Source organism: Ahaetulla prasina, chromosome 4 (assembly GCF_028640845.1).
Source record: "Ahaetulla prasina isolate Xishuangbanna chromosome 4, ASM2864084v1, whole genome shotgun sequence".
Taxonomy (NCBI): Eukaryota; Metazoa; Chordata; class Lepidosauria; order Squamata; family Colubridae; genus Ahaetulla; species Ahaetulla prasina.
This window is the reverse complement of record NC_080542.1, coordinates 50,079,576-50,095,745: the sequence shown is the minus strand read 5'-3', so window position 1 is coordinate 50,095,745 and position 16,170 is coordinate 50,079,576. Positions and strand designations below refer to the sequence as shown.

The 16,170-nt window shown below is 43.2% G+C and overlaps 1 protein-coding gene across 6 annotated transcripts in view; it reads left to right on the top strand.

Annotated features, from left to right (window-relative positions):
• Positions 1-307: 307 nt before the first annotated feature.
• Positions 308-16,170, top strand: part of PLCD3 (phospholipase C delta 3) — a 117,689-nt gene continuing 101,826 nt past the window's right edge. For 2 of the 6 annotated variants that reach the window (XR_009154791.1, XR_009154790.1), the window contains exon 1: positions 311-604. Coding sequence is in view for 4 of the 6 variants with exons in the window: in XM_058179659.1 (XP_058035642.1) it covers positions 487-604 (118 nt within the window). In the remaining 2 variants the exon portion in view is untranslated. Of the gene's footprint in view, positions 605-16,170 lie in introns of all 6 variants that reach the window. The other 4 variants (XM_058179660.1, XM_058179656.1, XM_058179657.1 and 1 more) reach the window with 3 other exon arrangements.

Sequence of the window (16,170 nt, the reverse complement as noted above, 5' to 3'; positions counted from 1 at the left end):
CCAAGCATTAACAACTCTGTTACTGAAGTCATATTTTCTGCAATCAAGATTGAAGCTTAATCCCCCGACCCCGTTTTATAAGTATAATGCAAAAATTGCAAATGTTGTAGTAGGGGGCAAATCAACCAGAATTTTTTTTTATTCCCTGAAGTTGCCCTCCCTAGGGCTATTCCTTGGGATGATGGCCGGGGCGCGCACCATCTATCTTCCCAGCCGCTAAGGAAGGCTGTGAGTCGGCGCGCGGATCCTCCAGCCAGACAGCCCAAGGGCGGGAAAGAGTTAAAGCTCTTGCCTCAACTGTAATTTGAGAATTCCTGGCGAACTCTGTTTCTCCAATCTGTGCTCGGCAGCGGCGAGTCACAAAGGAGGCTGGACAAGCAGAACTTCAATCTAGAGGGTAGGGCTGCCTCGCAAGTGGGGCGACGAGACGATAAAAGGGCTTCCTCAGCCCCAAACCGGAGGATAGGTGAGCCAGTAAGCTCAGCCATGTTTTGCGGAAAGTGGAAAAAGTCCCGCATGGAAAGTTGTCACCACCAGCAGCAGCTTTCTGCCCATCATGGAGGCACTGCCAAGTCCTCGGGGCACCGCGCTTTCAAAAAATTGGGTAAGTGAAGTGTCTGGCGAGCCGGGTAGCCCCGGAGCGAGGAAAAGGCGTGCCGCGCTTTACGAGACCTTTCCTAGTTGTTTTCGTGGGTTCAGATGCCGTGCTGATTAAAGTTAGGGCTCAGCTTTGGCATCTTTTCACCCGGAGCTCAGTCTTGGAGCAAAGTATGTCAGTCTAGATAGAACAGGACCTCTGAGCAGCTGCAGAGTGCATTTCGTCAACTATGCACCTCGTCAACTATGGTGTAAAAGTGCGGACACAGAAACATATTTTCTTTTTCTCTTGAAGTGTTTACAGTTTTTTTAAAAACTTAAACTGTTCGTCTAATTGAATAACTTATTCCTATACAAATCCTTATTTATTTAGCGAATGGCATACTAATTTCTATTTGCTTTTTGAGACTCCAGGAAAATATGTGAATCAGAAGGACTTGACAGAACAACTGGATGACTTGATCTGTTTTTGGTTTTGAAACTAGTAGTTAAAGAAGAGTAACAACTTGATTTTGAGTCAAAAGATAGAAAAACATATTTTAAGAACAATAAGTAATCTTTTCTCACTTAGCAGGGTGACAGGAGCGAAAAAAGAATATTTATTTTGTGTTATCAACTGAGTAAAATAATTCTTGACCTTTTTTTAATTTAACAATGAAGCTATGTAAAATGTGAGGCTAAATTAGAATAGAATAGAATAGAATTTTATTGGCCAAGTGTGATTGGACACACAAGGAATTTGTCTTGGTGCATATGCTCTCAGTGTACATAAAAGAAAAGATACGTTCATCAAGGTACAACATTTACCACACAATTGATGATCAATATATCAATATAAATCATAAGGATTGCCAGCAACAAGTTATAGTCATACAGTCATAAGTGGAAAGAGATTGGTGATGGGAACTATGAAACGATTAATAGTAGTGCAGATTCAGTAAATAGTCTGACAGTGTTGAGGGAATTATTTGTTTAGCAGAGTGATGGCCTTCGGGAAAAAACTGTTCTTGTGTCTAGTTGTTCTGGTGTGCAGTGCTTTAGTACATTAAAACTGAGATAAACCCCTTTAAACTATAAGATAATGAATCTGTTCATAACATATGAATTTAAACATACCTCAATATTTATATGATTCTTAACATGCTCTATAATTTCAGTTTTGTATCCATCCAATATATTCTAAATATGATTAAGTTTTTATGCCTTTTTCTTTCTTGCACTGATCCTTCAAAAAGTACCGTATATAGTAGAATAGACTGTTCCTGGAGAAGAGGTTTTACCTGCAGATTTATTATCTTTATTTAGGGAATCTTGAGATATTTATCTCATATAGATTTGGCGGGGAAATATTTAAATTTCCTAAGAAAATACATAACCCTGCATCAGGTTGTTTTTATTACAGGAAGGCAGGGTCATTTAAAACTATTTGCTGTCAAAGATCCACTCTGGAAACTAATTGCTGTTCCAGGAGTTTAGCTTTAAAGTATGGAAAATAATTAATAGTGGAGTGTTCTTTTTTGTGGTGTAGTATCTCAGCAACCACGTATATTCTAATTGTAATTGTAATGTCTATAATTTATTTGGAACTAAATTATGTAATATCTACTAGGAAGTAATCAGAGTACATAGAACTCTTATTGCAAATTTCCTTTCAGTAATTTGTAGTTGATGTAGGAGTTGTAATTTTCAGAAAATATTTGGGTATAAAATTAAATATTGTATCAAATACTAAGCTAAGAAAGTACAGCTTTGGCCATGAAGGCTCTCCGGACTTATTCTCTTGCGGCCTTTCTTCATCCTGGCGGCCTTTTGCGGCCTATTGCGGCCTGCGATGGCCTGTTGCGGCCTCTATTTCCAGCTGGGCGGCCTGTTTCCTCCCGTCCTTCGGCCCCTCGGGGGAGGCCTTGCCTTTTCATGAGGCCTCTTGGAGGGTTTCTGGAGAGACCTGGAGAGACCTGGTCTCTGGAACGAGCCGGACCCGGACATTCCAGGGGTGTTGGTGGCGTAGATGGAGTGACCCCTGGTGAATGTGGGCTGGACGAATCTGGAGCCGGTTATTGGAGGACTGCCTGAGGCCGGCAGAGAGTAAGACAATGGAGGTACCTTGGAGTGGACACGAAACACCAACCCCACCCTTTTTTTCTCATGTTCAGGACTTGGCTTTGGACTATTTATCCTGGACTTAAGACCTCATATTTATTGGACCAAACTAAGATCTGGGTCTGGATATTGAACAGGAGATACCATCATGATAGTCCATTGACCGGATTATTATACGTCCGTCCTAACTGAGGACTAACCTTATATTATCATCTCAGCCAATTTCGAGATGGAGCCAATTTTTTCGCCGATTTTATTATGCGATATTCCTCAATTGAACTCTTGCGCCTGCGAGGTGCCCCCGCCTCGCAGGAATGGCCCCCTACATTACCAAGGGCCGGCCTCAATGACGGGTCTTGGGATCCACAGAGGTGGCATGCGCGTAGAAAGAACCTGTGGGGATTTTTAGATAGGGAATTTTTAAGGGGAGGGCAGGGGCGGGTATGGGGGGTAGCCCGCCGAGGGAGGGGCCAGTCACTGCGCGTGTTTGCGGCGGGGTTCTAAAAGGTCCGAAGGTTTTGGGGGAGAGTGACGTTCCTGAAGATGAGTGTGGCTCCATCTGTGTGGTTAGTGGGAGAGGCAGATATGGCGGAGGGGGGGGGCCGTACCGAGAGCTGGGAGCACGTGTTCGATGCCTGAAAGCGATCACGTGCTCCGGCCCCTCAGTTCCTACCCGTTCCTCGGGAGGCCATGATCCTCAGAGCTTGGATCTTCGGCTGATGTTATGTAATGCCCGGTCCGTGGCTAACAAAGCTCCCCTGATTTGCGATCTTATTCAGGGGGAGTCCGCGGACCTTATGGGCATTACGGAAACCTGGTTGGGTCCAGAGGGGGGGGTTCCCCTTGTTGAGCTGTGCCCTCCAGGGTTCCGAGCATTTCATCAGCCGAGGGCCCAAGGTAGGGGTGGAGGGGTGGCGGTTGTCATTAAGGAAGATCTAGAGCCGAGGGAGGCCACTGTTCCTCAGATTGCCGGCTGTGAATCCCTCTATGTGAGGTGGGGCCATAGGAATCAGTTGGGCTTGTTGATCGCGTACCTGGCTCCTTGCTGCGTGACCACAGCCCTGCCCGAGCTGTTGGAGGTACTCGCCGCTGTGGCGGTTGAGACCCCAGACTTATAGTCATGGGGATTTCAACCTGCCATCAGCTGGCCTGTTATCGACTGCAGCTCGGGAGTTCCAGGCTCCATGACGGCCTTGGACCTGATTCGAGTAAATGATGGCCCTACGCACATGGGGGGAGGCACGCTGGATTTGATTTATATCTCTGGACAGTGGTTAAATGATCTGGTATTAGATGATATAGTAACAGAACCAATGTCATGGACCGATCATTTCCTCCTTCGTCTAGCCTTCGGACCGGCCCCCCACCATCGCAGGGAGACGGATCCTATTTGTTGGTTCCGTCCCAGGCGCCTGATGGACCCGGAGAGGTTCCTGACGGAGCTTGGGCCATTTCCTGAGGATCTGGCCCACGGCACGACTGAGGAACTAGTCGTGGCCTGGGAACAGGCCGCGGCTGGGGCCTTGGCCCGTGGCGTGCCTTTGGGGCCGCTGACCCGGCGCAGATCTCGTCCGGCCCCTTGGCTCTCCGAGGGCTGAGGGAGATGAAACGCCGGAGAAGACGCCTAGAGAGCACCTGGAGGTCCAGCCGTTCCGAAGCTGATCGGACACTAGTTAGGACCTATTCTAGGACCTACCTAGTGTCAATGAGGGAGGCGAGGCGCCTACGCCTCCACCCTCATTGCGTCGGCAGATAACCGCCCGGCCGCCCTGTTTGGTGACCCGCTCCTCCTTCATCAGGAGGTGCGGATGACCCGCTGCAGGACGTGCCGAGGAGTTTAGTGGTTATCTATACGATAAAATCGCTCAGCTCCGGGATGGTCTGGACCGAAATTGGGATGATCAAGCGAGGAGAGGAGGCACGTCTTGTTGAGTCTGTCTGGGATGAGTTTGACCCTGTGGCTCCCGAGGACGTGGACAGGTTGTTGGGGAGGCTTCACGCCACTACATGTTTACTGGACCCGTGTCCTTCCTGGCTGGTACTGGCCACTCAGGAGGTGACACGAGGCTGGCTCCAGAGGATTATCAATGCTTCCTTGTTGGAAGGGGTCTTCCCTGCCGCCTTGAAAGAGGCGGTGGTGAGACCCCTCCTCAAGAAGCCCTCTTTGGACCCAGCTATTTTGGGTAATTATCGTCCAGTCTCCAACCTTCGCTTTGTTGCGAAGGTTGTAGAGAGTGCTGTGGCGCGACAGCTACCCCAATACCTGGATGAATCCGTCTATCTAGACCCGTTCCAGTCCGGCTTCCGACCCGGATACAGCACGGAGACAGCTTTGGTCGCATTGGTGGATGATCTCTGGAGGGCCAGGGACAGGGGTTATTCCTCTGCCCTGGTCCTATTAGACCTCTCAGCGGCTTTTGATACCATCGACCATGGTATCTTGCTGCGCCGGTTGGGGGGATTGGGAGTGGGAGGCACCGTGTATCGGTGGTTCTCCTCCTATCTCTCTGACCGGTCGCAGACGGTGTTGACAGGGGGGCAGAGGTCGACCGCGAGGTGCCTCACTTGTGGGTGCCGCAGGGTCGATTCTCTCGCCTTCTGTTCAACATCTATATGAAGCCGCTGGGTGAGATCATCAGTGGCTTCGGGTGAGATACCAGCAGTACGCTGACGACACCCAGCTGTACTTTTCCACCCCGGCCACCCCAATGAAGTTGTTGAAGTGCTGTCCCGGTGTTTGGAGGCCGACGGGTCTGGATGGGGAGAAACAGGCTCAAGCTTAATCCCTCCAAGACGGAGTGGCTGTGGATGCCGGCATCCCGATTCAGTCAGCTGCAGCCGCAGCTGACTGTTGGCGGCGAGTTATTGGCCCCAAAGGATAGGGTGCGCAACTTAGGTGTCCTCCTGGATGAACGGCTGTCGTTTGAAGATCATTTGACGGCCGTCTCCAGGAGGGCCTTCCACCAGGTTCGCCTGGTTCGGCAGTTGCGCCCCTTCCTTGATCGGGATGCCTTGTGCACAGTCACTCACGCTCGTTACCTCTCGCTTGGATTATTGTAATGCTCTCTACATGGGGCTCCTTGAGGTGCACTCGGAGGCTTCAGTTAGTCAGAATGCAGCTGCGGGTGATAGAGGAGCTACTCGTAGCTCCCACGTAACACCGCTCCTGCGCAGACTGCACTGGCTGCCTGTGGCCTTTCGAGTGCACTTTAAGGTGTTGGTTACGACCTTTAAAGCGCTCCATGGCTTAGGGCCTGGGTACTTACGGGACCGCCTGCTGTTACCTCATGCCTCCCACCGACCCGTACGCTCTCACAGAGAGGGACTTCTCAGGGTGCCGTCCGCCAAGCAATGCCGGCTGGCGGCCCCCAGGGGAAGGTCCTTCTCTGTGGGGGCTCCCACACTCTGGAACGAGCTTCCCCCGGGTTTACGCCAAATACCTGACCTTCGGACCTTCCGCCGCGAACTGAAGACACATCTTTTCATTCGCGCGGGGCTGGCTTGAATTTTATTGAATTTTATTGGTTTTTTAAATTTTTAAAATTTTTAATATTAATCTTAAATGGGATTTTAGTTTTTTATATATTTTAAAGTTTCGGGCTAATTATAATAAGTTTTTTAATTCACATTTTAAATTGTACATTGTATTGTCTTTTTTATTTCTGCCTGTACACCGCCCTGAGTCCTTCGGGAGAAGGGCGGTATAAAAATCAAATAAAATAAATAAATAATAAATAATAAATAACTTTATAATTTGCAGTGAAGAGGTTTTTTGTCTCCTAATAGCTCTCCTTAATAAAATAGTACATTAACAATAAACATTATAATTCCAAGTTAAATATATAATTTACAGGGATAAAGAACTAATTTCTATGGGCAGATATTCCATGCCGGACATTGTGGGAACTGATTAAACTATTCATTTATCAATTACCTATCCATTTAAAGGATGCTCAAGATGATGTGCAATAAGTTTGACATTGCCTTCCCATATTCAGAATTATATTTTTTTCTCAGAAATAGTGCTCTTGAGAATAATGGAGTAGTAAAATGAATATAATAAAGCCACTACTCTGTATTAGAATGATTTTTAAAATATTTATTAAATAATTTCTCTTAGAATTAATATATTGGAGCACAAAATTAATGAGGAGTGACATTTAATTAAAAAAAAGTTGTTTTAAGTCATTTTCTGTGAAGTATGAATGAAATGCCTCTATTAAACAGAAATGTGTTAAACAGCTTTAAATATTGATTTGATGGTTCTTACATTAAAATCTTGCATCTTTTATTATAGCATTTCTCAACTTGATACCATGTAGGGGAATTTTATTTATTTATTTATTAAATTTTTATATCGCCCTTCTCCTGAAGGACTCAGGGCGGTTTACAGCCATAGTAAAACAACAGCAATATACACATAAAACCATAATTAAAAAACTTATTACACAAATGGCCGAATTAAAACATTTAGAATAAAATCCCATAATTATAAAATATTAAAACATTAATACTGATTAAAATCCTATGCCAGTCCTGCGCGAACAAACAAATAGGTCTTCAGCACGTGGCAGAAAGTCCGAAAGTCCGGCAGTTGCCGAAGTCCAGGGGGAAGTTCGTTCCAAAGGGTGGGAGCCCCCACAGAGAAGGCCCTCCCCCTGGGGGCCGCCAGCCAACATTGCTTGGCGGACGGCACCCTAAGGAGTCCCTCTCTGTGGGAGCGTACAGGTCGGTGGGAGGCATTCGGTAACAGCAGGCGGTCCCGTAAGTACCCTGGCCCTAAGCCATGGAGCGCTTTAAAGGTAGTCACCAAAACCTTGAAGTGCACCCGAAAGACCACAGGTAGCCAGTGCAGACTGCGCAGGAGTGGTGTTACATGGGAGCAACATGAGGCTCCCACTATCACCCGCGCAGCTGCATTCTGAACCAACTGGAGCCTCCGGGTACTCTTCAAGGGGAGCCCCATGTAGAGAGCATTGCAGTAGTCCAAGCGAGAGGTAACTAGAGCATGAGTGACCGTGCATAAGGCATCCTGGTCAAGGAAGGGGCGCAGCTGGCGAACTAGGTGAACCTGGTAAAAAGCCCTCCTGGCGACGGTCGTCAGATGATCTTCGAAAGACAACCGCCCATCCAGGAGGATGCCCAAGTTGTGCACCCTTTCTGTTGGGGCCAATGACTCGCCCCCAACAGTCAGCCGCGGCTGCAGCTGACTGTACCGGGGTGCCGGCATCCACAGCCACTCCGTCTTGGAGGGATTGAGTTTGAGCCTGTTTCTCCCCATCCAGACCCGTACGGCTTCCAGACACCAGGACAGCACTTCGATGGCTTTGTTGGGATGGCCTGGGGTGGAAAAGTACAGCTGCGTATCGTCAGCATACAGTTGGTACCTCACCCCAAAGCCATTGATGATCTCACCCAGCGGCTTCATATAGATGCTGAACAGGAGAGGCGAGAGAATCGACCCCTGTGGCACCCCACATGTGAGGGGCCTCGTAGTCGATCTCTGCCCTCCTGCCAACACTGTCTGCAACCGGTCAGAGAGATAGGAGGAGAACCACTGATAAACGGTGCCTCCCATTCCCAAACTCCCTAACCGGTGCAGCAGGATACCATGGTCAATGGTATCAAAAGCCGCTGAGAGATCTAGTAGGACCAGGGCAGAGGAGCAACCCCTGTCCCTGGCCCTCCAGAGATCATCAACCAACGCGACCAAAGCCATCTCCGTATTGTACCCGGGTCGGAAGCCAGACTGGAACGGGTCTAGATAGACAGATTCATCCAGGTATTGGGGTAATTGACGTGCCACAGCACTCTCTACAACCTTCGCAGTGAAGCGAAGATTGGAGACAGGATGATAATTTCCTAAAACAGCCAGGTCCAGGGAGAGCTTCTTGAGGAGGGGCCTCATCACCGCCTCTTTCAAGGCGGCGGGGAAAACTCCCTCCATCAAAGAATCATTGATAATCCCCTGGAGCCAGCCTCGTGTCACCTCCTGTGTGGTCAGCACCAACCAGGAGGGGCACGGGTCCAATAAACATGTGGTGGCATTCAACCGCCCCAACAACTTGTCCATGTCCTCGGGAGTCAGAGGGTCAAATCCACCCCAAATAGTCTCAACAAGACGTGTCTCCAGCCTCTCACCTGGATCTACCCAATGTTGATCCAATCTGTCCCGAAGCTGAACAATTTTATCGTATAGATAACCACTAAACTCCTTGGCACGGCCCTGCAAGGGGTCATCCCGCACCTCCTGATGAAGGAGGGAGCGGGTCACCCGAAACAGGGCGGCTGGGCGGTTATCTGCCGACACAATGAGGGAGGAAACGTAAGAACGCTTTGCTTCCCTCAGTGCCACTAGGTAAGTCCTACTATAGGACCTAACTAGTGTCCGGTCAGCCTCGGAACGGCTGGATCTCCAGGCACCCTCTAGGCGTCTTCTCCGGCATTTCATCTCCCTCAGCCCTTCGGAAAACCAAGGAGCTGGTTGAGATCTGCGCCGGGTCAGAGGCCGCAAAGGCGCGACATGGTCTAAAGCGCCAGTCGCGGCCCGTTCCCAGGCCGCAACTAGCTCCTCAACTGTGCCGTGGGCCAGATCCTCAGGAAGTGGCCCAAGCTCCATCAGGAACCTCTCCGGGTCCATCAGGCGCCTGGGACGGAACCAGCGTGTTGGTCCCGTCTCCCTGCGGTGTTGAGCGGCGGTCCGAAAGTCTAGACGAAGGAGAAAATGATCTGACCATGACAATGGCTTGGTAATTAAATCTCCTAAATCCAGATCATTTAACCACTGTCCAGAGATAAAAATTAGGTCCAGTGTGCCTCCCCCAATGTGAGAAGGGCCATCAACTATTTGTGTGAGGTCCAGGGCCGTCATGGAGGCCATGAACTCCCGAGCCGCTGTTGATGACAAGCCGGTTGATGGTAAGTTAAAGTCCCCCATGACTATAAGTCTGGGGGTCTCCACCACCACCCCAGCAAGCACCTCCAGCAGCTCGGGCAGGGCTGTAGTCACGTAGCAAGGAGCCAGGTACGTGATCAACAAGCCCACCTGCACCCTATGACCCCACTTCACAAAGAGGGATTCACAACTGGGACAAGTGCTTCCAAAAAATTCCCAGGCAAAAAATATACAGCATATACTGTACCAATGAAATTGCTATTTTAGCACTTGTAGAAGCAACAGATTGAGAAAGAATGGAGCAATGCAATATGGTCCTATTTCCTACAAGGAGAAGAACTGTGCACTAACTGAAGCTTTTGTTTATCAAGTTTATATTCAGCTATACACACACACACACACACACACACATGCATGTACACGAACAGTATGCTGTTAATTGGAATTATATCCCACCTTTGTGTCTATCTGACAATCAAGGTCAGATAGGAATTACAATGATAAAATATCAGAATAAAATAAGTTTAGAATTAAATAATTAAATTATTTTAAAGAGAAAAATATTTTTCTACTAAAGATTAAAAGCTTCATGGAAAAGAAATATTTTCACATTTTCCTAAATTATGGAAGAGTGGGGACCAAAATACTCCTCCTCTGGAAAAGTTGTAGGTCATGGGAGGGAGGGGGGAGACTTGCTCCTGCGTACCAGATATATGAGTTACAGGCAGTAGAACTTTGAAGTACAATACAACAATGCTAAAACATGTCTAACAAATAACAGTACTTAAAATGGTAAAATAAACAGCAAACTGTTAGCTCAGCTGATAAAAAAATATAAGTTCTACATATACTCAAAAATCAAATGAAAATATTGAAAATATTAGAGTTTAAACTTCACTTTTATTATCTGCTGTTTAATGAATGCTAGTAGAGCTGCCATACACTTTTCCTGGGAAAGGGATGTTGCAAAGCTAAAAAAACATCATAAAACATTTCTTTTCTAATTGCTATTGTCTGCACATAAGAGCCAATTTGATCTAGTGGTTAAAGAACCAGGCTAGAAACCAAGAAATTGAGTTCTAGCCCAGCATGAAAGCTGGCTGGGTGTCTCCAATCATTCTTTGTCAGCCCAATCTAACATTGTGGGGAAAATAAGTGGAGGAAGGCGTATTAGGTACATTATTTGTAACAAAGGTGGGATTTTAAAAATCTGATAAATAGCAATGATAATCAGAGGAATCCCAGCGTGAACTCTGCAATGGCAAACTTTGTGGACAAGTTTTCTGTTAAATGTATATGGAGATTCTAAGTCATCTAGGCCATGGTTGTCCCAAAGGTGCTTTTTCAAAAGACAGCTGGACTTTCTGTTTTTTCTTTGAAGATGTTTCCCTTCTAATCCAAGAAGTTTCAGCTCTGAGCTGAAGAAATTTCTTGAATGAAAAGTGAAACGTCTTCAAAGAAAAACCAGAAAATCGAACTGTCTCTTGAAAAAGCACCTTTGGGACAAGTTTTGTGTTATTCCAAGATGGCTCTTTAAAGCTGTAATAATAATAGGACCTGCAGATTTCAAATTTTGATTTGCTCTATAATGTAGTTATACTGAGATTTGAGACGGTGCCACTCTCTTGAGTCTATTGATATAGACATATTCATGCTAAATAATACACTAAGCCAAAAAGAAGGTTGGCAGTATGTGATTCTCTAGAACCCAATGTAGCAGGCTATGGGAACTAGGTCATCATGTAAAACATGATGAGGTTTACTTATTTGATCAGAATACCTTATATAATTATGGAATTGTGTTTAACTAACCACTATTTAACATTCCGAATGAACTCAGGCAGGGTTTTCATGTTACCATCTTGCTGTATTATGTGGGATAATTCTAGAGAAAATTGGATTTAAGGAATATATATATAATGGCATATATGCAGAAATGTGTTGAATGGAGCCCGCAGGAATTCTTTGTTAAATGCTGAGGATGATTGCAGCTCTTGTTAAAAAAATTAGCTTGATAAACTTTAATGTGTGACCATAGATGGTGTCAAACTAATGCAATGAGAAGCACTGAGGAGAGATCAGCTGACAGTGACCTAATTGTGATAAGGCAGGCAGTGTAAGAATAAGTTGTGTAAATTCAATTCCGCATAAGGGAAACCGGGTAGAAGAGCGCTTAAGGAAGACTCAAGAGAGGATGGTTTTTGCTTTTTTACCTGGTGGAATTTTATGTCTCTCAACAAATTGTTTCCAAATAGAGGAACAAGATGCCTGTTTTTATGAATTGGCAGCACCTTTCTGCATCTATCCCCCTACTCCAGTGATTCTCAATCTCATCAATTTTAAATTGAGTGGACTTTCAATTCTCAGAATTCTGCAGCCAGCATGTGGAAATCCATGGCAGGGAAATTGGAGTCTACCCATTTTAAAGTTGCTGAGGTTGAGAAAAACTGCTCTACTCACTAGGGTGGGACTAAGCACCATTTGAATTGGGTTGTAAATTTCCCACAGTCAGAGAACAACAACATCATTGTGAGCTGGGTGGAGTCTTCTCCAAATTGGTAAATAAATGGTCAGTTATAGAGGGCAAGAAGAAAAATTAGATATAAGGGGAAGAGATGGAACATCGTTTATATTTGTAGAAGTGTTTTTGGATTATAGCTTCTTCAAGTTATCTGCAGTTCTTATGAACTCAACCTAAGTGATTCATTCTTGTCTCTTGGATGAACTTCTACTTCCATCTTTTTTTTTTAATTTGTCACAACAGTATATATAAGCATAAGCATGAAAATAACTATATAATATATAAGCATATATATGAGCATAAGTATGTAATAACTATATTAATTGGATCAATTAATTAATTAATTAATTAATTCTACTCTCATTAACCTTGTTGGCCTTCTGGTAAGGAATGATGAGAGTTCGGGTTTCAGCAATATTTTTACATTTGCCACTCTTGTATTAGGGAATCTTCTACTCCTGCTACTTAATATGTCCTTTGTAAAGGGAAGGAGAGAAATACTAATTTACATCCAAACTACATCACACTGAAAAAAACTCTAGGGTGAAGTTGCCTGGTTTGTAAGTATTCAGGGTTGTCTCCTTATATTGCAAGGGCTTTGTCAAGGCTAAAAGAAGTATGAATGCACAACTTAAGTTCCCATTCAGTGTTTTTTATTTTTAAAAATTCTATGTACTTACATGCCATTGTCTTAAAGGTAAAAGCTTTTTCCATTGGAATGTTTTTTTTTAATTTTAAAAATCCAATCTTTATTATTTTTGTCATCTCAAGTGACAAATATGTCTAATATTCCTTCCTCCTTCTATTTTCCCTCCACCCCCAAGAACAACCCTGCAAAGTGACTTCAGCTAAGAGAATGAGTAGCTCAAAATCATCCAACCAGTTTTTATGCCTAATGCAGGACTAGAACTCAGAGTCTTCTGGTTTCTAACTGGTGCCTTTACCAAAGTGCTTGGTGACTTATAACAATGTTATGCGATTTCCTGGCCTCTGTAAGGAAGTGGTTTGTCATTGCCTATTTCTGGGATGCTTACATATTCCCATTTTAACCTTCTGTCTCCATCTTAGATCCAAAGATAAATCAGGACTAAACTCTTATTGAATTTCCAGCCTAGTCAAGACTTGTCAAATGTAGCTCCTCACTTCACTGTTAGAAAGAACGACTAAGTTATAATCTGTAACTTAATTTGTTCTTTTATACACATGCACAAGAGAATTTGTGTGCAGATTTCCTAATAGCATGAGTGCAAAACGTGAAGCCTAGGGTTTTGCAAACCTACTTGCCAAATGTGTTCTTGTTGTACCATCTGATATGCTGCACAAAATCTGGTGTGACCCTTGAACAAATGGAAGTTCTGCACCCTTCTCTTACATGACTTGAAATCATGAGAAAGATGAGATATGAAAGGATCATATTCTATAATGTGTAGCAATTGTGATATGGAATGCACTCCCTACCTAAACTAGAGACAATGGATGAAATTGTGCATTTGCGTTTTGCACATTGCAATGCAAATAATGTGTTGCACCTTGTATGTGCATTTTCAAGTATTCCTCTTTTCCACAAATCTTCATATGAAATCATGTGAAGTTTTTCTCTTTAATATTAAAAACAATTCTACAATGACTAGATTTCAATGCTTGACTCTAAGAAATTTTAGAAATTTTAATTTGCAACTCAGCAAATAGAATCAGTGGCTTCTTAGTCTCTTGTCAGACTGCTAGATTTCTGAGAAGCTTGCTGAATATAGAAAAATATAAAACTCAAAATCTTTCTGGTCCAATGTTTCTCAAACTTAGATAAATTATCCAAGATTGTGCAAGAATGGTTATTTTGTGGCTAAAGAAACCCAAATCCATTACTCAATCAAAACAGGAGCATTTAAATTGACTTTACATCTTTTACCTACATTGGGCAAAAAGGAGTTTCTGATAAAGGGTTTTGTGTTATAGAGGATAAAGTTTGGGAAGCTGTTATCCCTTTGTTATCCCTTTGTATCCCTTTGTTTCCAACCAGGGAGATCACTCAAGAAAGAAACAGATGCAAAACATTTAATGCTGATCTGATCTTGTCAAACTGGAGGCAGATCATTTAACTTGACACAGGACCATTAGAAGATCTGAACACTTTTGGTATGGTCAGAAGCCATTAAAACCCTGCTGCTGTGAGAAAGCCTATGAGCAGAATTTAAAGGCAGAGCACAGTGCTGGATAAACATGAAGAAACACAGAAACATTCTCATGTATCACTAACAGCACAATTTTATGACTCTTTATGACATAAGTAAAGCCGTTTTGTGTAGGTACTAAATAGTAGCTGATAACCACAGGCAAAAATTTGCATGAATAAAAAGCTTCCAAGTCTTTTGTTTAAAGCAAGAAATCAAACTTTCCTAAAGAATCTTTATTTACAAAGAGCAGTTGAGGTTTCCTATATAAATGTGTAGCCCAAGGATTGGACAATAGGATTCTACTTGAAAACTTTTTCTTTCACTAAAATAGTGCTTGTTGGACAGAGAAAAAATGTCCTCTACAAATGTTCTTGATCTAATGCCTCTTTGGTTTATAATAAATCATGTGTATATAATAAATTCAATGTGCAAATTATAGTGTATTTCATATGCAAAGTTAGCCAAGAATTGGTGAAAGATTGTCCAATTCTAACATGAATACTAGGAATGTGTCCAGATATCAAACACTTAATGCTACCAATAAAAAAATCCTATATCTGTCGATTTTTATTTTGTGGAAAGTGAAAACATGAAAAAAACTTGAGGGAAAATATGGGTGGACTACAAATGGAAAATGACAACATCAGGCCTTCTAATGAAATTACAGGATTAGGATTCAAATGATAGCATAACCGGTGTCACCAAGATTCAAAGCGCTGCTTGCAAATGAATTTATGTGTACGTATGTTAGACAAGAAACTTTATTTCAGTCTTGATTAAAGTTCAAGCTATTTGTAGAGCAAGAGATGTTTAGTAAAAGTGTAAGTAGTATAGAATAGTTACAGAAGCAACAAATAATTAGGGGTTTTAAGATAGATTTGAGAATAGTTAACCCTCTTTCAAAGTTTAAAACAACTTGGTCTTCCAAGTACACAAGAATAAAATGTTTACAGTCAGCAAGCAGCAAATGCTCTACTGTACGGTGGTGATGGAAATTATAGTCCAAGTTGATAGATGGGTGAATACTACCTTCAGAAAAAGAGTTGCTGTTTGTATGCTACCCTTTAAACTATAGCAAGGATGTTTGGATTAACCCAGCCATCTGCTACATAGGAGAAAGATAATCCCTACATACACTGGGAACTTTTTGAATTTCATTGCCTCTGTGGGAAAAAATCCCCAGGTATATCACTCTGAACAAAATTCTTTTGGGATGCAACGTATACCATCTAATAACAATATTGAACACAACAGCCCTGTTGGACTAAATGAGAAAACCCTTTTCCTCTCTCCACTATGCTACAACTGGGGCCGGACACAGATGTTATTTAAAAGATCTTCATTTCCCAGGACAAACCATTTTTAAAAATTTAGCTACTGTTCTTAAGAGGAGAAAAAGAAAGAAAGAAAGATAGAAAGATAGATAGAAAGAAAGAAAGAAAGAAAGAAAGAAAGAAAGAAAGAAAGAAAGAAAGAAAGAAGGGAAAGGGAAAATAGATTGCATGTATGTTTCATATTGTTTATATGCTTGAATGTAGCATTACATCCTCTGCTTCTCCATTATCTGCATTTATAGATTTTCAAAATGTTTCCCTGATTGGTTTTGCATCTATTGTGTTTTCTGAGTTCTTTTTAGTTTTTAGTTTTTAGTTTAATATTAAAAAAATTTTTAATTTTAAAAAATCGAATAAAATAAAATAAATAAAAATAAATAAATTACCTTTTATAGTAATATTTGGTCTTTGTTTGCACTGGGTCAGCAAACATTAAATGTCATCCAAACATTTAAAAAGTTTCCATGATGCTAGTTAGATCTAAAAGTTTTATAATTCTATTAGTTGAAATATCGATAGAGTACCAAGGTACGCCTGGTGCATATTTTGAAA